The 27743-nt window shown below is 44.7% G+C and overlaps 1 protein-coding gene across 1 annotated transcript in view; it reads right to left on the reverse strand.

Moving 5' to 3' along the window:
* SLC22A3 (solute carrier family 22 member 3) overlaps nucleotides 1-26574 on the reverse strand; it is a 104784-nt gene extending 78210 nt beyond the window's left edge. Inside the window, exon 1 of the mRNA XM_032253137.1 lies at nucleotides 26115-26574. Coding sequence (XP_032109028.1) covers nucleotides 26115-26540 — 426 coding nt within the window. The 5' untranslated portion in view covers nucleotides 26541-26574. The remainder of the gene's footprint in view (nucleotides 1-26114) is intronic.
* Nucleotides 26575-27743: the final 1169 nt, after the last annotated feature.

Below are 27743 nucleotides of genomic sequence, written 5' to 3' on the forward strand. Positions count from 1 at the left end.
CTGATTGGGAGACACCTCCCAGTGGGGATCGACCAACACCTCATACAGGAGAGCTCCGGCTGGCATCTAGTGGGTGCCACTCTGGGACAAAGCTTTCAGAGGAAGAAATAGGCAGCAATTTTGCTATTTTGCAGTCTCCACTGGTGATACCCAGGCAAACAGTTTCTGGAGTGGACCTCCAGCAAACTCCAGGACACCTGCAGCAGAGGGGCCTGCTAGAAGGAAACTAACAAATTGAGAGCAATAGCATCAAAATCAACAAAAAGGACGTCTACACAGAAACCTTATCCAAAGGTCACCAGGGTCAAAAACCAGCTTCAAAGACGAATCCATGAAAATGAGGAAAAACCAGTGCAAAAAGTCTGAAAATTCCAAAAACCAGAATGTCTCTTCTCCTCTGAAGGATCATAACTCCTCACCAGCAAAGGAACAAAACCAGATGGAGAATGAGTTTGATGAATTGACAGAAGTACGCTTCAGAAGGTGGGTAATAACAAACTCCTCTGAGCTAACAGAGCATGTTCTAACCCAATGCAAGGAAGCTAAGAACCTTGAAAAAGGTTAGATGAATTGCTAGCTAGAATAACCAGTTTGGAGAAGAACACAAATGACCTGATGGAGCTGAAAGACACAGCACAAGAACTTCATAAAGCATACACAGGTATCAATAGACAAATCAATCAAACAGAAGAAAAGATATCAAAGACTGAAGATAGGCTTAATGGAATAAGGCATGAAGACAAGATTAGAGAAAAAAGAATGAAAAGGAACAAACAAAGCCTCCAAGAAATATGCAACTGTGTGAAAAGGCCAAACCTACATTTGATTGGTGTACCTCAAAGTGACAGGGAGAATGGAACCAAGTTGGAAAACACTCTTCAAGATATTGTCCAGGAGAACTTCCCCAACCTAGCAAGACAGGCCAACATTCAAATTCAGGAAATACAGAGAATGTCACAAAGATACTCCTCAAAAACACCAACCCCAAGACACATAATCATCAGATTCACCAAGGTTAAAATGAAGGAAAAAGTGTTAAGGGAAGCCAGAGAGAAAGGTCAGGTTACCCACAAAGAGAAGCCCATCAGACTAACAGCAGATATCTCTCAAGAAACCCCACAAGCCAGAAGAGAGTGGGGACCAATATTCAATATTCTTAAAGAAAAGAATCTTCAACCCAGAATTTCACATACAACCAAACTAAGCTTCATAAGCGAAGGAGAAATAAAATCCTTTACAGACAAGCAAATGCTGAGAGATTTTGTCACCACGAGGCCTGCCTTACAAGAGCTCCTGAAGGAAGCACTAAATAGGGAAAGGAAAAACCAGTACAAGCCACTGCAAAAAACGTATCAAATTGTACAAACCATCTACACTACGAAGAAACTGCATCAACTAATGGGCAAAATAGCTAGCTAGCATCATAATGACAGGATCAAATTCATACATAACAATATTAACCTTAAATGTAAATGGGGCAAATGCCTCAATTAAAAGACACAGACTGGCAAATTGGATAAAGTGTCAAGACCCATTGGTGTGCTGTATTCAAGAGCCCCATCTCATGTGCAAAGGCAGATATAGACTCAAAATAAAGGGATGGAGGAATATTTACTAAGCAAATGGAAACAAAACAAAACAAAAAAAGCAGTGGTTGCAATCCTACTCTCTGATAAAACAGACTTTAAACCAACAAAGATCAAAAAAGACAAAGACGGGGATTATATAATGGTAAAGTGATCAATGCAATAGGAAGAGCTAACTATGCTAAATATCTATGCATCCAATACAGGAGCACCCAGATTCATAAAGCAAGTTCTTCGAGACCTACAAAGAGACTTAGATTCCCACACAATAATAGTGGGGGATTTCAACACCCCACTTGCAATATAACACAGATCAATGAGACAGAAAATTAACAAGGATATTCAGGACTGAAACTGGGCTCTGAACCAAGTGGACCTAATAGACATCTACAGAACTCTTCACCCTAAACCCACAGAATATACATTCTTCTCAGAACCACATCACACCTATTTGAAAACAGATCACATAATTAAAAGTAAAACACTCCTCAGCAAATGCAAAAGAATGGAAATCATAACAGTTTCTCAGACCACAGTGCAATCAAATTAGAACTCAGGATTAAGAAACTGACTCAAAACCACACAACAACATGGAAATTGAAGAACCTGCTCCTGAATGAATACTGGGTAAATAACAAAATTAAGGCAGAAAGAAATAAGTTCTTTGAAACCAATGAGAACAAATACACGATGTTCAGACTATCTGGGATGCAGCTAAAACAGTGTTTAGAGGGAAATTTAAAGCACTAAATGTCCACAGGAGAAAGTGGGAAAGATCTAAAATTGACAACCTAACATCACAATTAAAAGAACTAGAGAAGCAAGATCAAACCAACTCAAAAGCTAGTGTAAGGCAAGACAAATAACTAAGATTAGAGCAGAAGTGAAGGAGATAGAAATACAAAAAAACCCTTCAAAAAATCAATTAATCCAGGAGCTGGTTTTTTGAAAAGATTAGCAAAATAGATACACTGCTAGCCAGACTAATAAAGAAGAAAATAGAGAAGAATCAAATAGATACAATAAAAAATAATAAAGGGAATATCACCACTGATCCTGCTGAAATACAAACTACCATCGGAGAGTACTATAAACACCTCTATGCAAATAAACTAGAAAATCTAGAAGAAATGAATAAATTCCTGGACACATAAACCCTTACAAGACTAAACCAGGAAGACATCAAATCCCTGAACAGATAACAATAACAACTTCTGAAATTGAGGCAGTAATTAATAGCCTACCAACCAAAAAAAGCCCAGGACCAGATGGTTTCACAGCCAAATTCTACAAGAGGTACAAAAAGGACCTGGTTCCATTCCTTCTAAAACTATTCCAAACAAAACTCCCTAACTCATTTTATGAGGTACACATCATCCTGATACCAAAACCTGGCAAAGACACAACAAAAGAAAATTTCAGGCCAATATCCCTAATGAACATTGATGCAAAAATCCTCAATAAAATACTGGCAAACTGTAACCAGCAGCACATCAAAAAGCTTATCCACCATGATCAAGCTGGCTTCATCCCTGGGATGCAAGGCTGTTTCAACATACTCAAATCAGTAAATATAATCCATCATATAAACAGAACCAGTGACAAAAACGACATGATTATCTCAACAGATGCAGAAAAGGCCTTGGATAAAATTGAACACCACTTCATGTTAAAAACTCTCAATAAACTAGGTATTGATGGAACATATCTCAAAATAATAAAAACTATTTATGACAAACCTACAGTCAATATCATACTGAATGGGTAAAAGCTGGAAGCATTCCCTTTGAAAACTAGCATAAAACAAGGATGCCCTCTCTCGCTACTCCTATTCAACATAGTATTGGAAGTTTTGGCCAGAGCAATCAGGCAAGAGAATGAAATAAAGTATATTTAGATAGGAAGAGAGGAAGTCAAATTGTCTCTCTTTGCTAATGACATGATTGTATAGTTAGAAAACCCCATTGTCTCAGCCCAAAATCTCCTTAAACTGATCAGCAACTATAGCAAAGTCTCAGGATACAAAATCAATGTACAAAATCACAAGCATTTCTGTACACCAACAATAGAAGAACAGAGAGCCAAATCATGAGTCAACTCCCCTTCACAACTGCTACGAAGAGAATAAAATACCTAGGAATACAACTCACAAGAGATGTGAAAAACCCCTTCAAGGAGAACTACAAACCACGGCTCAAAGAAATAAGAGGGGACACAAACAAATGGAAAACATTCCATGCTCATGGATAGAAAGACTCAATATCATGAAAATGACAATACTGCCCAAATTAATTTGTAGATTTAATGCTATCCCCATCAAGCTGCCAGTGACTTTCTTCACAGAATTAGATAAAACTACTTTAAATTTTATATCAAACCAAAAAAGAGCCCGTATAGCCAAGATAATCCTAAGCAAAAGAACAAAGCTGGAGGCATCACATTACCTCACTTCAGACTATACTACAAGGATACGGTAACCAAAACAGCATGGTACTGGCACCAAAACAGATATATAGATTAATGGAACAGAACAGAGGCCTCAGAAACAATGCCATACATTTACAACCATGTGATCTTTGACAAAGCTGACAAAAACAAGCAATGGGGAAAGGATTCCCTATTTAAAAAATGGTGTTGGGAAAACTGGCAAGCCATATGCAGAAAATCAAAACTGGACCCCTTCCTTACACCTTGTACAAAAATTAACTCAAGATGGATTAAAGACTTAAATATAAGACCTAAAACCATAAAAACCCTAGAAGAAAACCTAAGCAATACTATTCAGGACATAGGTATGGGCAGAGACTTCATGACTAAAACATCAAAAGCAATGGCAACAAAAGCCAAAATTGACAAATGGGATCTAATCAAACTAAAGAGCTTCTGCACAGCAAAAGAAACTACCATCAGAGTAAACAGGCAACCTACAGAATGGGAGAAAATTTTTGCCATTTATCCATCTGACAGAGGGCTAATATCCAGAATCTACAAAGAACTTAAACAAATTTACAAGGAAAAAGAAAACAACTCCATCAAAACATGGGCAAACAATATGAACAGATACTTCTCAAAAGAAAACATTTATGCAGCCCACAAACATGGAAAAAAAGCTCATCATCACTGGTCATTAGAAAAATGCAAATCAAAACCACAATGAGATACTATCTCACGCCAGTTAGAATGGTGATCAATAAAAAGTCAGGAAATAACAGCTGCTGGAGAGGATGTGGAGAAATATGAACGCTTTTACCCTGTTGGTGAGTGTAAATTAGTTCAACCATTGTGGAAGACAGTATGGCATGTAGCATGCTAATATGAGATTCCTCAAGGATCTAGGACCAAAAAATAGCATTTGACCCAGCAATCCCATTACTGGGTATATACCCAAAGGATTATAAATCATTCTATTATAAAGATATATGCACATGTATGTTTATGGCAGCACTGTTCACAATAGCAAAGACTTGGAGCCAACCCAAATGCCTATCACTGATAGACTGGATAAAGAAAATGTGGCACATATACACCATAGAATATTATGCAGCCATAAAAAAGGATAAGTTCATGTCCTTTGCAGGGACATGGATGAAGCTGGAAACTATCATTCTCAGCAAACTAACACAGAAACAGAAAACCAAACACACCGTGTTCTCACTCATAAGTGGGAGTTGAACAATGAGAACACATGGACACAGGGAGGAGAACATCACACACTGGGGCCTGTCAGGGGGTGGGGGGATAGGAGGGACAGCATTAGGAGAAATATCTAATGTAGATGATGGGTTGATGGGTGCAGCAAACCACCATGGCACGTGTATACCTATGTAACAAACCTGCACATTCTGCACATGTACCCCAGAACTTAAGGTATAATAATTTAAAAAAAACTTTCACAGCCTGCTCCTGGGTGGGAGGCATGTTATTGTGCACTGAGGGCTACAGAGACTGGGCTTCAGTTTGCTAGAATTTTCCAGGTGAACCCCAGTAATGTGATACTTGAAGTAGAATACAAAGGAGGATGTGTGTAAGCGGCATGAGAGAAACACAGAATGTGATGAAAGCACTGAAGAGGGAGATGAAGTAAAGTAGAAGGTCTGTGTCAGGAAAGGCTTTCTAGGCGTATTTAAACCAGGCCTTGAAGAACTGATTGTATTTGGACACAAAAAATGAGGCAGAAGCAAAGGGTGCAAGTCAGTAAAGAAATGAGAAGAAGCCTCAGACAGGATTATAGTATCAGAAAATCTGACTTAATGACTTAATGATAAGGGAACACCTTAATAGCTCTGCACAGTTTACAAAGCATTTTGGTATCTATTATTTTATTTGATTTATACAAAATATGAACTTAAGTCTCAAGACTCATCATATTTTACTTTTAGGAAGCCTAGACTGAAGGAACTAATGTGAAAATAGTTGAAGCACTGCAAAATCCTACATGAGGTCAGATCCTACTATTTATTACGAATGATTACAAAGTATTAGAATAGAGAGTATAATTAAATCCAGTATACATATTGCTTTATTAATGTCACATTCCCTTAGCCCAGCTTGGATAATAATAACATAAGAGCATTAATAATGCCTGATTCTAACACTGGATTTTATGAATCTCTGTGATTACCTTTTAGAAAGATGGCGATGCAATAAAGAGACATTCATATGCAGGGCAAGTGCCCACACATGTTTGGACTGGAGACAAACCACAAAAGTGGATGTCCCTGCGAATGGAGACTGGGACTTCTGGGCTATCCAAAGATGACATGACTAGAACTCCCCCACACACGCTGTTTCAGAACTTTGCCCCACCCCCATCAGAAGTGGCATCTAATTCCCTTTCTCTAGAATCCAGGAAGGGTTTGTAACTCCTCTGGAACTGAGAGCATACAGCAGAAATGAGACGGTGTGACTTCCAAGGCTAGGTCATGCAAAGCGATGCAGCTTCTGCCTTGTGAGCTATTATAGAACATACGTTTGGGGCTCTGAGCCATTCTGTGAGAAGTCTGAGGCTGCCATAGTAGGAGGAAGCCCAAGCTGCACAGAGGGCTCATGGCTTCTGCCCTGGCCATCATGTCATCCCAGCTTCTAAGCCTTCCTATTTGAAGCTTCACTTTGTGGAGCAGAAACAAATACTTCCTATTGTGTGTGTTCTGGATTCCTAACTGTCATAATCTGTAAGTATTAAAAAATGTTTTTTTTAAGTCACTAAGTTTTGGGATAATTTGTCACACGACAATAGTAAGCAGATATTCAACTTGATCTATAATGACTTATTTCTTTGCAAAAAAAATCTAAAAAATATATGACAAAATGCTAACATTTGTTCATTTGAGTTTGTTATATTTTCTTTGAAAGCTTTCTTCCTTTTCATTGAAAAGTTTATATGATCTATACAATACGTGAGATACAGATTCTTGAAGCTTCCAGTAAATTTATAAGTGCTAATGTTAAAAAATAATTCTAAAAGACTCACAAGTAAAGACATTTACATTTTACTTTGTATATTTAAGGATTAAAAAATGGAGATGAAAATACAGAACTATAAAGTGACTGACAAAGATCTTAAGGAGACATCACTGGAATTGCTATAGTAATGGTTCTACACAGTAGCAAATTCTGTTATTGTTTCCTATGACTTATAAATGAGCCAAACATTTCCATAATAATCTGGAAAATGTTAGCATGCTACAGCAGATTTGCATGATATCCATTTTGGAATAACCATGGATTTTGGCCTGATTATTGAAAAAAAACAAACAAACAGGAATCCAGGGATAATTTATCAATACACTATGTTCAGGCTTTGAAATTTGGGTTGTTTACAGATGGAGCATTACTGAAAAAATAAAGAACAATGGCAAAATCCAATCATTGATATGAAAATCTCCTGAAAGCATCTACTGTTCAAGTAGGTACTTGGAAATTATGGCATTGGAGATAATGAAATACGTGATAGTTGACCTAAAATTACTTCAACATTTCACTGAATAGAATGCTTTCTACAGACCAGCTCCAGATTTCAGATTCATGGCCCCTGGAAGTATGGGTGAATCAGAAGCCTGAAGCACAGCCAGTTGTGTCCATCTGTTAAACATGTTTGGCTTCATCAGAGCTTGGACAGAGTATGCAAGCAGTGAAAGAAGAGATGTACCAGGGAGCACAAAATGAGCAGAACAGTGAAATATGAACCGGTGACTACGGCAGCTACCTGCGCCAGCCACAGGGGTCCCTACAGAGTAGGAATCCTATTCCTGCCTTTCGCACAGCTGATGCTTTGGTGTGACACACAAGGTCAAGAGTGAGGAGGTGAGTGAACGGCAACCTCGAGGTCGGAGACTCCGGGAAGCACAGATTCTGCAGTGTGGTGGGGATGATGGAGACCACACTGGGTCGAGGAGTGAGTGGGAGGTGAGAATGTAGGGTTGATAAATGTGCCTGTGACAGGGAGTTACAGGTGCTCAGCTGAAGAGCAACACAGGGATGAGGGACACCGCTCTAAAGTGCAGGTGCACTTGAGCAGGTTTAAGTGTGGGGGATGAGCAAAGAATGCCAGTGAAGGAGAGACTGAAGACAGCGGCATCAAGGGTGTGGTGGGCAGGTGGAAATCACCTGAGAAGCCAGGAGGGGTAAGACCAGGGCGCAGGTGGAAAAATAAGTTTTCAACAAGGGGCAGCATTATAGCTCTTCTGTGGGGTTAGCAGGAAGCGATGGGAGCAGATAGAGAAGTTGATTGCCCTGGTGAAGGGCATTGAAACAGCGTATTATTCCAAGTTTTCTATTTTCTCAGGGAAGTAGAGAGTGAGGGGTTTGCTAAGAGTGGGTGGGGAGGGACAGGTTGGAAGTTGGCAGAGAACAGAGACTGCAGAATCAGAGTGGACACCAGCACGACTGTCAGGCAACACCAGGACACTGGGAACTAGAGAGGACAGAGAAGCATGTGCTGGGAATGGTGTCTCCAGGAGCGCTCTCAGCCCAGGCAGGGCAGCGGGAAGGGCAGTAGGGCCACCGGAAGACGTGGGCTGAAGAACGGGACCAAAGATCTAGGCTGGATGAAGGAGGAAGAGGAGGAAGACTCAACAGAGAGGTTGCAGGGACATCATGGGTGAAGGTAGCTGAGTGGCATGAGGCTGGCACCAACTGCAGAGGTATAGGCAAGGGGCCTGGGCCTCTTGTTCATGGCAGTGTCCCAGCACCCATAGCAGTGCCCCAACATCTATGATATGCCTAGATACCCTGACCACTCTATACTACCTCTCGAATGAGCAAATCAGTGCATCTCAGGCATGGCCCAAGGCAGGGCTTCCAGGTGACAGGAACACCACTAAAGGCAGCAGCACAAGACACTGGGCAGCAGCATGACTGGTGGGGCAGAGGAGGGTTCAGTTAGATTCCAAATCTGCACACGGAAGTGCTATCAATGCTTGATGAGGGTATGTGCCATTTTTATAGGACGTATCTTCCAGTGGTGTGCAAGTAGCAATAGAGGGGGAAGCGCTTCAGTGAAGGCAACTGCATGATGTGGTTTGGCTGTGTCCACTCCAGTCTCATCTTGAATTCTAGTTCCCATATCTCCGTGTGTCATGGGGGGAAGCTGGTGGGAGCTAATTGAATCATGGGGACAGTTACCCCCATGTTGCTTTTCTCATGATAGTGAGTTCTTACAAGATCTGATGGTTTTATAAGGGGCTTTTACCCCTTTTGCTCAACACTTCTACTGGCTGTTGCCATGTAAAGAAGGACATATTTGCTTCCCCTTCCACCATGATTGTAAGTTTCCTGAGGCCTCCCTACCATTCTGAACTGTGAGTCAATTAAACCTCTTTCCTTTATAAATTACCCAGCCTTGGATATGTCTTTATTAGCAGCATGAGAACGGACTAATACACCACCGCATCAGTGAGTAGTAGCTGAGTTTTAAAGAACTGAACTTCCAATGACTTTCTTTAAAAAGGGTCACATTTTTCATTCAAATGTAAGGTTAGCCATCATCATCACAATGAAAGAATCACTAGCTAGTGCAAGCCTCCATCTAGACCAGTGACTCTCAAAGTGTGGTACCCAGACCTGCGACAACAGCAACATCTGGGAACTGCAAAGGTTAGAAATGCACATTTTCAGGCCCTACCCCAGACCCACTGGAGCAGGAACTCCAGTGCGGCCCAGCAGCCTGCTTTCACAAGCCCTCCAGGTGATTCTGAGATCTGCTAAAACCTGAGAGCCCTCAAGTCAGGTGGGTTGGGACAGGACATTGGTTTAGGGTGAGGCAGACCTTGCAGCGAAACCAGTTTTCATGTGTCTTAATTTGGGTGAGTTACAAAGCTGCTTCCAGCCTCAATTCTATCCTTTGAAATAGAGGAAAATAATGACTTACCTCATGAGGCTAATTCAGATGCTAAAGACAATTTAACATTTAAACACCTGGAATCTAGTTATTAGGTCTTGTGACTGGAAATTTTCAGTAATCAGAATAAGCCCGAAGAGTACATTATCTCACCGAATTTAAAAACTTAATGATTCATTAATCAAGTAAGTATATTATTTTACATAGTAGAAAATATTATATGGATATAAAACAATATAAACTTGGTAAGGTGAAACATAATGTGTACACTTTAATGGAGCATAGCTATTAAAAGCTGTAAGTCAGATTAAAACCTAAATGAAGCCGTTGCCTTTTCAATTATTCACATGCAGGAAGGTAATTGTAGGTTTTGTATGCCATTTCAGCCTGATTTATCTTCTGATCCTGCTCTAAGTGATGGAGTCCTCTTGTTACAACAGTTTCCTAACTGGGGAGTCCTCTCTGGTGCCAGAGATTTGATTCTTCTCTGAACAGCCTCTTTTCTGAGAGTCTTTTCCTTCACATGGGCAACTACTAACAATTTTCCTTAAAAGATCATCAATAGGTTCTTTTACTAACTATAGGTTTTGACAACCTCCCTCTATTGTGCCTTCCTGAGAAAGACTTTGGTGTCTGTTCCTTTACTGAAAACCGGATCTGATTTGTTTACTTTAGTTTCTGCATCCTTGCCTTGTTCCTCAGAAATCCCACCACATTGCAGTTGTCAACGCTGCACTCATCTAGCCATCTGTGTCAAATGAGGTGCCACTATGAAGGCTGCTTCACACCTCCTGGCTCTGCAGTTGGCAAAACAATATCTTAATTAGTTAAGAAGAAAGTGTAAACAGCAGTAACTAAACACTCTCACCTTTACGGCCTCTGTACAGCCAGTCTCTACCTTCCAACAACCCATCTACCACAAGGACTGTAAATATAGTTGAAGTCATGCAGTTTGCACAAATGTAGATACCAGCCTTCTTCCTTAATATGTCATCAACATTTCTGTTATTATTTTATAAGCATGGTGTCCTCATCCCTGTAGTAACTATATCAAATGGCTACACCACATTTATTTAACCATTGCCCCCCTATAGTACATATGCAAGTAATTCACAGCTTTTCATTATTATACATTTTGTGAATCATCTTCCTGCTTGTGGATCACTTAGGGTGACCAAGTGTCCCAGATTTTCTGATACTCTCCTGGTTTTGACACTGAAAGTTCCGTGTCCCAGGAAACCCCTTCAGTCCCATGCAAGTGTGGACAGCTGGTCAGCCTGGGAGAGCCCCAGATGCAAGCAGAAGAAAGTGGGGCCAGCATGCTGAAGAGTCATCAAGGAAAAACCCCCCCAGACAAAGGGGTTTGAAGGACCTGTGCTGCAGGCAGGCACATGTCCACTTAAGGTTTATGGGGCTGCCCCTTCAGGGGGACATAAGATGTTGGCAGGAGATACAAGACATGTAAGTGCTTGGAAACAGAGAAGCAGCATTCTGCAGAATGTGGCCTGGGAGGATTAGGGACAGGGTCTGTGCTCTGTCCTATGGGGAGTGGGCAAGGATGGTGGTGGCTTACCAGGGACTCAGCCCAGGCCACAGGAAAGCCCCATACCCTCCCCATCCGGCGTTCAGAGCCGGCTGCTGGTGAACCTAATCTGACAGGGTTGACAGCCGGAGCCTGAGGCTTCTCTGGGGAGGGCCCTGATCTTGTGAGCAGGCTGCCTGAACCTGGGAGAAGCTCTAGCCCCCAGAGAGGAGGCACGGGCCCTGAGTCAGAGCTTCCTGCCTCACAGGTGTGCCGGTCACATGGAACAAATGTGGCCTTTGCAATGGGATCTTCCTAGACAAGGTGTCACGACAGAAGCGAGTCGAGGCGGGGCAGGGATGGGCTGCGACCTCTCCTCCTGCCTCCAGGTCATTTCCCTCACCTGGAACTCCCACCTGCTCTTCCAGCCCCTGCTCATTTCAGCTCCTGCTGGACACATTGCCCCCTTACAGCCTCTTCTCGGACCTTCCACCAGGCTTAGGCCAAGACCCTCTCTTTCTGCCCCTCGGCCACACTATGCGCATTAGGGTGCGATGCCCATCTCTGGTCTGCCTGATACAGCTGCCTGCACCCCCGGGAGCCCAGCCCAGCCTCAGCCCTTGGCAGGCTGTGGGGCTGCCTGCACTCAGTTGGAGACATCTCTGTCTGCCCAAAGGAGACCCTGGCAGGACCGAAGGATCCGTGGGTCCCTGGATGGGATGCCCTCGTGCCCCCTCCTGGCTCCCTGGCCCCGGCCCAGCCCTCTTGGAGCTCCGAGGGCGCCGCTGCCAGCACCACCTCGAGCTCAGGCCACCTGCTCTCACTGCTCCTGGGCACAGGTTTCTGCGCTCATGCCACCTGGGTCCTCTCTGGCTCCAGAGCATGGGTGAGCCCACAATGCCAGAAGGGTCATGCCAGGGACCAAAAGCCTGTGGGCACATTCTTCCTCCTCTCCCGCTCCCCACTCTCTGGCCCACCCCCACCCACTGGGGCCTGGCCTCTCTGAGCTTCCCACGGTGCCCCTCAGTTCCCTCCCCATGGCTGCCCTCTCAGAGAGCCTAAAGCACGAAGTAGCTCCCATGCCCTCACCTCAGCCTCTGTTTCCCTGGAAACTCACATGGAGACACTACCGTACAAAAAGATAACGCGAAGGGGTGAAGGATCACCTGACTTCAGGTGATCCACCGGCCCTGACCTTCAAAGTGCTGGGACTACAGCCACTTCGCCCAGCTGCTTGTATGTATCTTTTATACTTTGACAAAGGAAAGTGGTAAGAGGCCAAAGCGCTTGGTTTCAGACAGGCCTATAACTGTGCCTACCCATAAAACTGCCAGAGCAGGGTCCTGCGGAGGATTTTGGACATGTCTGCTGCCTTCTCTTCCTAACCAGAAAGCTGATGTGCTCCTTGAAGACAGAGGCAATCCCTGAAATTCTGAACCTGAGCACACATAGAAGCTACAAAATCCTACAAAGTGGATTACAAGAAAATCTGGGGAATTCAACTACTAAGCTTGGTGATTGAATTATTCGATTAAATACCAGGCTTTTCAGTTGAAAACTGCGAGGCATCTTCCATGTGACATGTTCCGGGGATGCAGCATCCCTGGGTGACCCCTGAAATCTGTGCCTTGTTCATCCCTGTTTTGCAGCCAGGTGACACTCACAGGTAAACAGCTCCTGGGAAGGCTTGGGTCCGCTGTCCCGAGGGGCTCAGGGTATCTGAAGTACTAGCACACTTACGATATATCTAGTCTGCGAGATGCAAGTTTGTGCCACAGATTACTTAATGATGTTTCATTGTATTCTCAAGTTACCACAGAAGCTGACCTAGTGTTAGTAAGGGAAAGCTCCCCAGACACACGCGTTTCTTCATGTGCTTAGTGGCCTTTTGGAGAAGTTTCTTCTTATGAAAACTATCTATATCCTTTGTTGATTCCTCTGCAAGACTGGCTGTCTTTTCCTTGTTGATTTACGGAATTTTTTTTCCTATGCTACAGATGTCAGTTAATTACTTGCTGGTTCAGACTTTGCAATTTATTTTCCAAGTCTTCCATTCTGAAACTCCAGATTCTGGACAAGTTACCTAATCTCTCTGTGCCTTCCTTTCCTCCTCTACAAAATATCTACAAAAATGTCATATGAACCCATCCATTTTTATGGCTGCATAGTATTCATGGTGTATATATGCCACATTTTCTTTAATCAGTCTATCATTGATGGGCATTTGGGTTGGTTCCAAGTCTATGCTATTGTGAACAGTGCTGCAATAAACATACGTTCATGTCCTTTGAAGGGACATGAATAAAGCTGGAAACCATCAATCTCAGCAAACTGACACAAGAACAGAATACCAAACACCACATGTTCTCACTCATAAGTGGGTGTTGAACAGTGAAAGCACATGGACACAGGGAGGGGAATATCACACACTGGGGCATGTAAGGGGGTGGGGGCTAGGGGAGGGATAGCAGGGGGTGGGGGGATAGGAGAGGGATAGCATTAGGAGAAATACCTAATGTAGGTGAAGGGGTGACAGATGCAGCAAACCACCATGGCATGTGTATATGTAACAAACCTGTACATTCTGCACATGTACTCCAGAATTTAAAGTATAATAAAAAAATTCAGGAAATAAACATTCAACTGCCCCCCCCAAAACAAATGGCACATGCCTCAGGAAGTGGGTGGGGATTGAGTTGAACACATGTCAAATGCCTACAGCAGCGTTGAGCATCCAGTGAACATTATTGAAGTCTTCAGTGTACATTGTATAACTCCCATAACAGCCCTAATTATGGCTCTACTCAGTATCATTGTCATCATTCAATTAACTTTGCTGATGGTGTCATTGCCATGAGACAGAAATCTGATGTAATTTAGATAATCAATTTTTGGCTTATAGTTTTCTTTAAAAAGTCTTTTCCTGACCTTGTCAACGTTTCTCTGTATGTCCCTGTGTTAATATTACCTTTTACTTTGACATTTAATTCTTCAATCCACCTTGATTTCACCTTTGTATGTGGGGATAGGTGGATTGATTATTCTCCATAACTGATGAGTCATTACTTTTCTCAACACCAGTTAGCCAACCATCCATCCTCTCCCCATGGAGTTACAGGGCCATCCTTACTGTATATGATGTTCCCCTGGGTGGAGTCAGTCTCTAAGTGCTCTGTTCTGTCCATTGGTCCACTTGCCTGTTCTTGTTCCAATACCACGCTGTTCTAATTACTTTGGCTTGGAATTTCAACTTAATTTCTGGTAGAGGAATCCCTCTTCTTACTCCCTACTTCTTCTTTTAGAATAATTTACTTGCTTCTAGGCCTTTGTTCCTCCATATAAATGTTAGAATAACTCCCTTTGCCTCTTCTTTCAACTGATGAAAAATAGGAACATGGATTCCCCGCTCCATGATCACCTTATATTTTGTCACCAAGCCAATGACAGGTTAAGGTAAAAAGACTACATTTTGGAGGAAAAGTTAATAAATTAAATACAAGTCATATATCAGCATTAACTTAAATGCTTTTGGAAAGGGAAATAGAGCGTGGACCTTCCTGAGACTGCTTTAGGAAAGGTGGTTTTGAATGTGCTTTCTCGGATAATGATTTCTGGGCCAGGACAGTACTTCGATTTGACTAATGCTGGCCTTTGAAGCTCTTTTAGTAAAGTTGTTTATGTTCTTAAGGAAAAGAGGTTTAATAAAGAGGGACTTGGAGAATGAAAAGGTAGATCAATGTAGAGTAACTCAAATAATTTGTAACTTGTATGTATTTTTTTTTTTAAGACGGACTCCTGCTCTTATTGCCCAGGCTGGAGTGCAAAGTGCAATTTCCACTCACTGCAACCTTGCCTCAAGTGATTCTCCTGCCTCAGCCTCTGAGTAACTGGGATTACAGATGCCCACCACCACACCTGGCTAATTTTTGTATTTTTAGTAGAGATAGGATTTCACCATGTTGGCCAGGCTGGCCTCAAACTCCTGACCTCGTGATCCACCTTCCTTGGCCTCCCAAAGGGCTGAGATTACAGGCATGAGCCACCATGCCAGGCCACTTGTATGTATCTTTTATACTTTGACAGATTGTATAGTTTAAAAAAAGAACAATCATTTAAGTGAAATGTCTACGAATGTTTAGTAAGAAAAAATAATTGTATAGCATGCAACTAAATAAGATGCAACTAAATAAGAATTGAATATTATTATAAAAAGAATACTATGATTATAAATACTTATGATATATGTTTTTACTATTCTTCTAATAGTCATAATAAGATAATGACTTAAAGATCATACTGTACCAAAGTGAAATCCAAAGAAGGAGTCATAATTAATCTTTCTTGAACTCTGTTTACAAATATTATTACAGTTCTTTACAGAAAATCTTCACATATAAAAAAATCGCCATTCAAACATAGACTATCTGTTCAAATGTAGAGTATGTAGAATATAGGTCAGCAGTTTCCATTGTGAATGCTTCTTGAACAAAGTTGAGTTTCAACCCTATCACCAATTTTCTGTTGCTTTTATCTCTTGGTATTGTGATGTATGAAATCTACAGGGCTAGATTTAATTATAGCTTTCTATTGCTTCATAAAATAGTCTGTTTGATGTAGACCATAAATTAAACAGCAGGGTCTCCTTCTGGCCAAAAAATCCAGATGCTAAGCTGTCTTTTTTGATATTTCCTTCTTTGCCGAACATCATAAGCTGTCTTTCCCTAATTTCAAATTTAGTATGATCAATTATTAAGCGTACTATGTTTTCTGGTAATTAAGAAAGAAAATAAGTTTCTAAGCAGGCAATGAGTATTGATAACTGTAAGGTTAAATGGAGTATATTATAACGTGGCTTTTTGCCCCCATTGGATATTAAACTACTTTCATGAATTAAATTTTAGTGTCTATTCAATGTTACGAGAATTGGAATGCTTAATATATAAAGCACTTTAGCCCAACTTTACCTCAACCCTAACCTGAAGTTCAACATTCATGATTACTGCCCCACCATAACTGCTGTGTCTTCATTTCATAGATTTGGATTTGGATGGAGGGAGTATTTTCTTTGAGATCAGATTCTCATAGCAACACAAGCACACTGTGATCTGATATCTTGATTGCCTACAGAGCCTTTGCAAAACTGCCCCCCAAACAACCTCAGGCAAATTTGTCTTATTGACCCAGCTAGAATACAGGCATGAGCCAGATGGCTGCCTTTCTAACCACAGCACCTTTGGGACACCTTCTGTTGTCCATATTTACTGAAGGATTTCCAGTGCTCACGAGAAAACCTGGGATGGAGCTCAAGCCCCGCAGCCCCACAGCTGAGTCTTCAGCCCCCACTGAGCTCTGGTCTAGCCCAGCCTGGGATTTCCCTGGTTCTAGGAAAGTCCAGGGCTCTGTCCCAGCATCACTGTGATCAGACTGCAATCAGAAAGCAGTGTGGGGTTCTGAGTGAGTCTACACCCAGCAAGCCCAGACCAGACCAGGCAAGGTGAGGACTTGGGCACCACAGTTAGTGACAAAGAGCAGGAAGGAGGGAACTGGCTTATGGCCAGGACCTTCCACATGCTCTGCGGTTCCTGCATGTTTCTCATCTGTCTGCAGAGCCACCTTAATGGGGGGATTGTTCACTCTATGTCACAACCGAATCCATGGGGGCTTCAGAAATCTTGCCAAATCAGGTAGCTCCAACCTCTAGCCTGGGCCATTACTTAGTTTTCATTACTAAGTTCCAGTTTATACCAGCTCCAGAGAGTGGACCCTGAGTATTGGAATCTTGGTGCCCTCCCTAAAGTACACTTACCTCAGCCCTAGGGGCTTGCCATCTGCCCAGATTTCCAGGCCCCAGCTGCCTCTCCGAGTTAACTTCCTCAGTAACTGTTGTCAACATCTATGACCGTCATCAGGTACTTACATATCTCAGACAACAGGACAAGCACTTTGAATGCCTTATTTATGTAAATCTCCCCCTCAAACCAGGAAAATCCCAGGACAGGACTAGTCCAGAGCTCAGAAACCCTCAAATTCAGCCATTTTCTCTCATCCACACAACTAGGACATCTATGTTCTTAGCCACCTGTTTGCCTTAGCAATACAGTACACTAAACCAATTCAGATCTAAAATTTAATCATTTTTCCACAAAAATTGGCAACAACGAATTGTTATTATCTAATGATCTCTGAAGTTAATAAATAGAAAAACAATTTTATTTGTTTCTATAATGTATTCGACTTGGTTGGATTTAAAATAAAAATTATTCAGTGTATGCTCTATATAGATATGGACTGGATAGGCAATTATAACAATTTTACAAGGATGCTAGGGGCTGACAAAAGATGTAATAAATTTGTCACACGATTTCCCACTAACTGCCACACAGGAAGATCAAGAACCTCTGTGGCCAAGGTTTCTGGAACACTTTCTTACACTCTAGTAACTTGGACATTTATTTATTTGATTTTTTTAAGTTGTGGCCAAATTAATTTGAATTATTTTCAATCTAATTTTCTCCTCTACCCTGGACAGTTAATGTTTTTAACTATCAAGGTGGCTTCTCTATGAGTATTTGCTTTAAAACACTCATTTGTGAACCATCAAAGAGCATTCATTTCTCAGCAGATGTTTGCAGCACATTGCTTTTTAAAACATCATCAATATTAAATGTGCATGCTATTTTCACCACATCCACTTAATCCCCATAAATGTGCTACAAACAGTTTTCAGCGTAGGAGCTCCTGGCACCTTGTCCCTTCTGTTTCTGTCTCAGAAGCATCAGCTTACAGTGTCCCTCCCCACTGTCCTGGAAACACACATGTTGTCTTTCATTTTGTGCTGTCGGTCGCCCAAAGCTTCCCGTTGGCAGAAGTATCATGGAATCAGAGCCATGTTGTGCATACGCTGGGCAGAGGCAGCAACTGGGAAAGGCTTCTGAGATGCTTTTCCATGATGGGCCCAGTGGTCTCTGTTAACGTGGAAAGCCAGACTTGCATCACTTGGTTATCTCCATTGCTACTGCCCTATAGCAATCCTACAAGAGAGGTCACCTGCCTCCCAGGACTGAGTTTGAAAGTGGAGTAAGTGCCTTTGTTTCTGAGGTCCAGGCTTGAGCCCTCCCTTGCTCCATCCAGTGGCTTCCACTATGCTCACAGCCAAGGACAGGTCCCCTTCTTGGACTCTACCGGGCACTTGGATGGAAAGCAGATGTTAGGGAAGGTGGGGTGGATGTGATGGATGCCTGCCCCAGAATTTTTTAAGTCACATTTATTTATTCACCTTCTTCTAAGCCCCTAAACTTCATCCCTCACTAATTTTCTCTATTATCACAAAGGTGTATTATCTAGAACAAAGTGGAGTCTCAACCCTATCACCAATTTTCTGTAGCTTTTATCTCCTGGTATTGTGATATATCAAATCTACAAGGCTAGATTTAATTATAGCTTTCTATTGCTTCATAAAATAGCCTGTTTGTTTGACTAATTAATTAAATTGCAGGGTCTCCTTATTGCACAAGTACCAGCCACAGAGTTATTTTGTTTTATTACCAACACAAAGAAAAGTAAGAGCATGATAACCCTTAAAAAACTGTCACTGATCTCACCCAGATACAACAGTATTAGTCATCATTTGACAAGCTCAACAGCCATTTATCATTTTTAAAGCTGCACCAAAGATCATTAAAACTTTGCTTTTTCCTCACAGAATATAAATACATGTCCTTTCTTGGTTATGGCTTAAGAGGGGGGAAAAACTGAGGCAGAAAGTTTTTATTTTATCAACTGTTTATGACAGGTTTTATTCCAGCTGAGGTAGGAAAAGTTTGATTTTATTTGGCAAGTGAGGTGGTGTTTGCTCCCCACTCCATAGCGGTGAAGGGGGCAGCTCTGCACCCTGGGAGCTGCACAGCCCAGGCCCCTCATTGCTCCTGGCTGCGCTGGGCCTCACGCCTGTGCCCAGCTGCCCTGGAGTGGGCTCGGCTGATGACACAGACCGCTGTGCTGTGCCAGGACAGCTGAGAAAGGCCTCTTTTGCACAACGGACGTCAGCACATTGAAATTATGGCCCCAAGGAGCCAGCAGTTCTATTCCTTCCTATTCCTTTCGTGTTCCAGGTCACATCTCCTACATTAGGATTCTGCGGACACAGATCCCATGAGCAGATAGGAGTGGAGTGAAGTGGAGATCTGTTTTCCCTGCTCCGGAGGTCTGTGGGGGGCCATGGCCGCCTATGATTGGTCAGCCGGTGACTGATCACACCTCGTGGATGCAAGGAGGAGGATGACAAGGAATCGTGTTAGGGTCAGCAGGAAGCAACACGTTGGGAGAGGGCCTGTGTTAATCTCTGAAAGCCAATTCCAGGGTTGGCCCAGCCATGGTCATAAAAAGCATTATATGTACCACACAATCCCTTTCTCATTCACTCATTAATTTAATCACAAATATTTGCCAAACACCGGGTTAGGCTGCTCACCCTCCAGCCCCCCAGAGTCTGATGAGGCAGTGCACACCAGATGAGCAGTGAGGGCAGCTAGACAGAGAAAAGAAGCCAAGCCCAGCCTGGGGTGGAGGTCGTGCTGGGGAAGGTGTTTCTGGAACAGGTAACTCTAAGCTGTGTGTAAAGGTACAAAACAGAACAGCCTCATGAGGAAAGAAGACAGGTGTTTGAGGAAAGGAAAGGAAACAGCACACACAAGAGCCCAAGGCGAGGACAGCTGTGGCACATGTCCCAGGGTCACCGCCTGGAGAGCGGGAGTGCCCAGAGAGGGCAGAGACATGGGGTGGAGGCACGGAGACCTTGTGTACCAGACCCAGGGGAGGATGCTCTCAGAGGCACCAACTCCATACCGTTTTATCAGGTGCCCGCAGCCTTTGACCTGTGCCCTACCAGGAAACACACTAAAATGCTGTATGAGTCAGAGCAGCCTAACAGTAGGAGCTGTAAAAAGCAATCTCCCAAGCCTCAGTTATGTAACACAATAAAGCTTATTTCTTATTCACAATCCCATATTCCTGTGCAGATGAATTGGTGCAGAGGGGAAGTATGGGGTTCCTGCCCTCCTTGCAGGCTTCCAAGAACCCATATCCTTCCATGTAAGAGCTCTACCATCCTTTAGGGACTGCAGGAGAAAGGTGGCTTAGGCTCTGGGCCTAGCAGTTCCAATAACCTTCCCCAACATTGAGTCCCCAGGACTCAGACACATGGCCCCTCTAGCTGCAAGGGAAGCTGGGAAATATGACCTACCTGTAGCATCCAGTGGGAAAGTATTGATATTCTCCGCCTCTAGAGCAAATTAGTGCCCAAGATATTTTATTTTATTTCTTAGAGACAAGGTCTTTCTTTGTCACCCAGGCTGGAGTACAGTGGCACAATTCAACCTCTTGGGTTCAACCTCCCGAGTAAATAAGACTACAGGCATGCACCACCACACTCAGCTAATTTTAAAAAAATTTTTAAATATCTTTTAAGAGATGGGGTCTCACTATGTTGCCTAGAGTGGCCTCAAACTCCTGAGATTACAGGCATGAACCAGCACACCAGGCCAAGAGTTTGACTTTCTATCTTTAAGGCAAAATTATCAGTGATTTATTATGCTCAACTAGGGATCAGCAGACTTACAGCTCCAGGGTCTAATCTGGCCCATTGCCTGCTTCTTCCCTCCCTCTTGACTCCCACCTGGCTTAAGAGTCTTTATGTGCTCACAGGAACCAACTGTCCTGAGCGCCACTTATGACCAGGCACAATGGCAGGCACTTCGCATGCATATGTCAAGCCAATTGCTAATGTAGGCATTCTCGCACTCATTCTAGTGCTGAGAAACTGAGGTTCAGGCAGATGCTCAGTTGACTTGCCCTTCAAGTTAATAAATGGAGGGGCTGGGATTTAGGACAAGATTTATCTGACACCAAAGGACATGTATATTCTTTCCACTCTACTAAGATGCCAATGCCAAAAATAACCCATGGGTCCAAAAGTACAGATGTCTCTGCCACATCTGTTGGAGTCCCCTACCTTTGCCCAAAGCTCCTTTCTGAGGTTTGCCGAGATTCCCAGAAGGTGTGGTTCAGCTGTGGGCTTCCCTGCACCCCAATTAATTCCAGGATTTTATTATCAGTTGCCCATCCCTGGAGAGCTCAAAGCTTCCTGAAAATAAACAGCAGCATTTCATCTGATAAGATTTGGGATGCCTGAGGCTAAAGGGATAATGTTTCCATCCCAGAGTCTGCAGGGTGTGCTTGTGGAACTGGCACATCTTTCCCAGTCATTATATTCTCATCACGCTCCTCATTGAGAAACACCCAGCTCGTCTCCTTGTGTGGTCCATGGACCACCTGCAAGGGCCCTAGGGCCCTGGATGTTTGTGAAGAAGGAAAATTCCTGAACTCCAACCCTCATCTTTTGATTCCAAACCCTTTGTGTGTGACCCACGAATGCGCACCAACCACTGCTCCCAAGGACAAAAAGCAAATGGCTGCAGAGAACATAATGAAGATGAGAGGGCTTGAGAATGGAGCAACTCTTCCCTCACATTTTCCTCTTGGACCCCTCCTTGTCTTCTGAGGCTGAGGTCAAGGTCAATGTACTTTCTGTCCTGGTTTACTCCTTTGCCCCTTCACCATACCCACTGCTGCTGTCATCACATTATCTCTGCAATTTTCCCTGCCAGGCTTCATGCTGCTTGGAGAAAGACTCATGTATCTTTGTATCCCCAGCCTGGCCCAGTGCCTAGAATATAATAAATGCTTAACAAACTTCAGCTGAACTGATGTTGATTATCCCAAATATCAGCTGGCAGAGAGGAGCAGGAGATACTCTTGCATATTCTCATAATGAAGCTCCTTATTGTAAATATTTTCCTTGTTCTGAGGTCCATAAAGCATTGCTGCATGGATCCGTTTGGCCATCCTGCTGTTTATACCAAGAATAAGACACCCAGTGGGTTGGCTGTTTACTCATTAAGAGTCCTGCTTTCACTTCATTAAAAATAAACTATTAAAACACTTTTGTCATCAGCAAAAAGGACTAGCTACTTTGAGGGACAAGAGTCAACATAAAATACAACTTTTGTTGAATTGTTGATGTTTCAGAAAGTATGGGAAAGACATACTCTTCTAATAAAAACAAACAATGGATTCAGCTTTTATAGATTCAGCCAGGTAATCTGGAAGGGAAAGAGTGATTCCAAGTCAAAATGATCTAGAAAGGAAAACCAAGTGTGATTCGGTCTGCTTTAAAAGGTGTTCTGAAGCCCTGCTCCAAGTGACAGCCTAGGGAGAAGCTCCTTTTTGTTTATCCGTGGCATATTAGCAAGCATTGAAAAATCCTAACATCAATCTTGAAGACACTCCCTGGGCAGTGAATTGAAATATTTGAGACAGGGGCTCAGACTCACTTCTCTGCATTACATCATATTTTATTCTGCCCAATATCTGACAACCAGATAAAGCTGAGATTTAGACATTAGAAAAGTCTCCACCGAGGAAGTTCAATGTAAGTGATAAATCCACTGCCTTGCCTTGAGTGGGAGACACAAATGGGGAGCAGGCCATAAAGGGCTGTGCCCTTGGCATTGATTTCTGACTTAGCACCTTAGAGCTATCTCAAGTTGTAAGATGCAACTTGAATGCATCTTACATACATACAAGTGTATGAGACTTAAATTACCATTCTGCAACTTTCACATCAGGAGGCTAGAGAACCATTCACACCAAATGAAAGCACAGCCTTCCCATCTGCCAGTCTGGCTGACTATGGATCCTGACACTTTAAAATGAAACAGAGTAGCCCATTGGAGGAGGATGATAGTAACAAGATAAGTAAAAAGTTTCAACAAGGTTTCTGCAGGCTGTAAAGTGTGAAAGATCTGAGTACCGTGTTTAACTGACTTGTTTGTAGGATTTTGAGTACTTCATGAAGGAAAGTGGACTGACTTACAATGGAGGCACCTGGATTTGAATCCAATATGGCTACATAAATGGTGTGGGACCCTGGAAGGTCCTCTGGTCTCTCTTCTATAAAGCCGGGACAATGATACCTCACCCACCATGGTACAAGGATGAAGTATAATAGCCATATGGAGGCATTCCAGTGTCTGGTCATCCCACCCACTTTATAAACTCTCCCAATTCACCCCTTTGCATGACTTATATCTTAGGCTTCAAGCTTATAAAAATACACTGGATACATAATGTTAGCTGAAGGTGGAACTACAGTTCCTTTCATCAGGAAGAATTTGAAAGAAAAAAATTAGTTGAACCAAAGACAGCAAAATATCTGCTATGAGGAATTCAGAGAGAGACTGACTTGTTTTGGGTAGTTGAACTTTCTGAATAGATGAGGGTTCTCCTCTTAAGAATCCAAACATAAAAAACAAACCAAAAGAAGCACAAAACTATTTGGGATTTAAAAAAGAATCTCTCCCATATATTTCAAAAACTTGTTTGGGGCTTTAAGGGGTACATTCTTAATACCATTCTACTTTCTAGAAGATTTTTTATCATTGCTCTGGACATACCAAACAGTAACTGGCTGGCGACACTGATGGCATTGGGGGCATTATAAAGGGCTTAATCCAATGCCTGATTTTACAGCTGAGAAACCAAGCCCAGAGAGGGCAAGTAACTCACCCAAGCCATACAGCCAGCTGGAAACCAAGCCACCCGCTGACCCTCCACCATTCCACACCGCACTTTAGGAGCCATGATCTTCATAAAATCACCTTGATGTAACCCCAGAATGCTAGTAACCCTGCAACCCCAGAATGTCTCCAAAGTATCTGTCAGGGCATTAAATTACAGATTTTTATGTCTGTCTTCTTTGATGTCCATGGATCACGCTCACTCATGCAAACTTCACTTAAGCACTTTTTGAGGCTCATTTTCTTCTTCATCTTTAAATATCCTCAAAAATCAGCTGTGTGCCCTCCATGTGGGTCTTCCAGTTCACTTGGGAAGTAAGTGAACTGGCAACACTGCTGAGTGGAGTGGAAGGAGCCACCTAACAGATGTAATTCTAGGGAAACACAGAGATAATGCCCTCTGTCACCCAATTCCATGCCCTGTCCTTTCAGCTGTGAAATTCCTAACAGGACCACCACCGACTAGAAAGCAGTCCCCAGCCTTACATGGATTAAGTAGAAATTAAAGATCCCAAATACACATATGTATTATCTGGCTGGCCTGCCAGGGGGTTTTATCCTGAGATCACTCAGCATAGAGCCACCCAGCGTGCTAACACGTCTGCACATGGTGTTATAGAAAAACCCCAAACACACAAACACATTGCCTGGCTGTCCTGCCGGGGGCATCCCTGAAGAACTTAGCATAGAGCCACCCAATGTGCTAACACACCAGCACATGATGTTCTAGAAAGATCCCAAACACACATACACATTGCCTGGCTCTCCTGCCAGGGGTTTTATCCCTGGAGCAGTTAGCATAGAGCCATCTACTGTGCGAACACACTTGCACATGGTGTTATGGAAAACAGCAACCACGACAATCCCAACTGCAGAGAGATGAGCTCACCAGACGAAGGGTATCAGCAACAGAAAGGGCGCTCCTGCCTCCTAATCCGGTGTTTCCCCATAATCCAACAAGGTGACTTTAAAAAGTTTATGACAAGAAATAAAGAAAAACCTTTTTTGTCCTAATGTCCCTGATTACATTCAATCTTTTTTTTTTTTTTTTCAAAATTAACTTAAGCTGTGATTGTAGACAAAGCTCAATAAAACTGTTCATCCTTGCAACCCATGCTCACCTGAGGCCGTTTCTGAGTTCTGATTATGACAAAGTGACTCTGCTCTATTTCTGGACCTCACAGAGAGGCAATCTTCAATTTCAGCAGGGATGCAGAAACAGATTCCTGAGGCCAAGGGTTAGGGAAGCTCCCCTAACTTCCAAATGCACAGTGTGCCCAAAATGTGGGAATTGCTCCCGCCCACCCTGCTGCAGCAACCCCCGCCCCACCACCCGTAAATGGGTTGGGGATTGCGTTGGAAGGCTGTGGCCCTTCTGCTATGTTCCTGTAATGTATTAGCAGGGAAAAACTAAAATTTATCCAATATTTCAGTTTTCCCAGCTTCTCTCAGATGTTGCTCTTTGCCCCAAAGCAATTTTATCAAAACCATGGCCGGGGAGAGCCTCGACCTTTGTCCCCTTGCGTTTCGGGCAACCATCTGGGCAACTAGAAAAAATGGCTGCTGCCTTCCAACGTTGGTTCCCTCTTTCCTTTGACCCCTGGAGACCACAAGCGAACCTAATCCGGACCTGCCAACGTCGCTTGCCCCAGAGACTGAAGTTCCCTATCACGCGCCAACCCGTAATTTGCAATGACGGCGCCCGCACATGTCAAAGATAACGAATGCTGTGCTGGATCTTTGACTCCTGAGCAGGTGTGCGCCAGGCGTTTACGAGTTGGCTTCAAGGAAAGTTTTTGTTCACACCCAAAGCATGTGTGCATTGACTCACGGGCTCAGTCAAATAACGAAAGGATTTTCCCAGCATTTACGACACGGCACTTCCAAGGGTGCGCTGAATCCCGTCTGTCCCCAGAGGTAGCCGCCCGGTCCCCCTCTCCTCCCCTGGAGGGAGCGTCTCACACGCGGCGTGTCCGCCGTGGAGCCAGCAACGTCCTCTCCCGCCGGCTTCCAAAGGGCCGGGGCGCCCTTACCTCGCTGACGATGGTGGAGTGGGTCTGGGCGTAGCGCCAGCCGCCACTGCACGGGACCAGGGGCGCCGAACGGTTGGGGAAGGCGGCGAGCGGGTCCGCGCAGCTGAGCGCGCCGGCGGCGGCGCTGTCGTTGGCCGCCTCCAGGAGGTAGCGCTGGCAGCTGCCGCGGCGCTCGGGGGGCTCGGGGCCGCGGGAGTCGGGCGCCGTGCGGTTCCACTCCTCCTCCGGGCTCCAGCCGCAGCGCTCCGCCAGCGCCGCAGCACTTGGCCCGCGGCACCAGTAGTGGTTGGGCTGTGTGCCCAGGAAGACCACGCCGACGAAGAGGAAGGCGAAGGTGACGCCGGTCAGGCACAGCAGCAGGAACACGCGCCGCTGGAAGCGCCCGAACTCGCCCGCCTGCTGCAGCGCCTCGTCGAAGGAGAGCATGGTGCGCCCGCCGCCCGCAGCCCGCGCCTCCGAGTGACCCGCGAGCCCAGCCAGCCGCCTCTCTTTACTCCGCCGCCTCCCCCACGCCACCCGCCTCACTCGCCCTGGCGCGGTGCCAGCCGCCGCAGCTCCTCCTGCCCCCCGCGGCCCCCGCCTCCTTTCCCCGGGCGCCCGCAGCAGCCCCCAGCCATAGGTCGCGGGAGAGACGGCAGCGGGACCGGCGCAGAGGGTAGAGGTGGGCGCGCGGTGGGGCCCGGGGCGGAGCTCTCTGGCTGCGCGCCAGGGAGCGCCAGGGACCCGGCCCGGGACCGCGAGTGACGGGCGCAGCCTCGGGCCTGGCGCGGAGCTCCCTTTGGTCCCTGCCAGCTCCTGCTCTGCAGTCCGCCCCGGGTCGGGTTCCAGAAGAAGAACGTTCCAGGGTCACCCGACCACTCCCGGGACTTCTGGGACTCGATATCTCAGCGGTCCCGAGTGCAGCCCGGGGACTAAGGACGCGCGCGCCCAGGGTCCGGTGCCTGTACCCAGCAGAGCCGCCTCCAGCTCTTGGCCCTAGCGCGTGCAGAGGCCTCCTGCGAGCATGTGGGGCAGGGTAGGGCAGCCGGTTCACAGCACAGCGCTGGCCATCGCCCTCGACCCATTGAGAGCCACAACCGGGATTTGATCAACTGTCCCCAGAGGGCAGCCGGGCAGCCCACACTGGCAAAGGGGCTAGCTCGGCGTCCAGGAGGTTCGGGATGAGAAGGGATCGCCCCAAGGCCAGGCCTGACGCAGACTTCCTACGCCAGGGCCTTCCCACCTACCCTCGGCCTCAGCGCCAGGGAAAGGTGTTAGTGGTTGGTTTGAATCCTGGTTTTTCCACTTATTTATTGCCCGCTACGATTCTGCAGAGCCAGATCAGAACTTCCTGCCCCGGCTGCCCAGGCTGCTGGGTGAGCGCTAGGATGCCTTGCCTGGGCTGGGTCGCGGTCCCCCATGCCCCCACGTTATCCGCCCACGTTCTGCCTTTACCTCGCTTTTTTCCAAAGCCCCCGGAGACTGACAGAGCGAGCGCGGACTTGGGGTTCCTCCTCTCGAACAAGGAGTCAGAAGCCAAGCTGCTTGAATTGAAACCGGCCTCAGGTCCTCACCAGAGTTTCAACTGCCCGCTGGACCCCAGACTCAGTCTGCCCCCCTCCAAGCCAGCTCCCCTTTCCTGCCCTGCCT

The sequence above is a fragment of the Sapajus apella genome, unplaced genomic scaffold (assembly GCF_009761245.1).
Source record: "Sapajus apella isolate SASKATOON/1434 unplaced genomic scaffold, GSC_monkey_1.0 scaffold82, whole genome shotgun sequence".
NCBI lineage: Eukaryota > Metazoa > Chordata > Mammalia > Primates > Cebidae > Sapajus > Sapajus apella.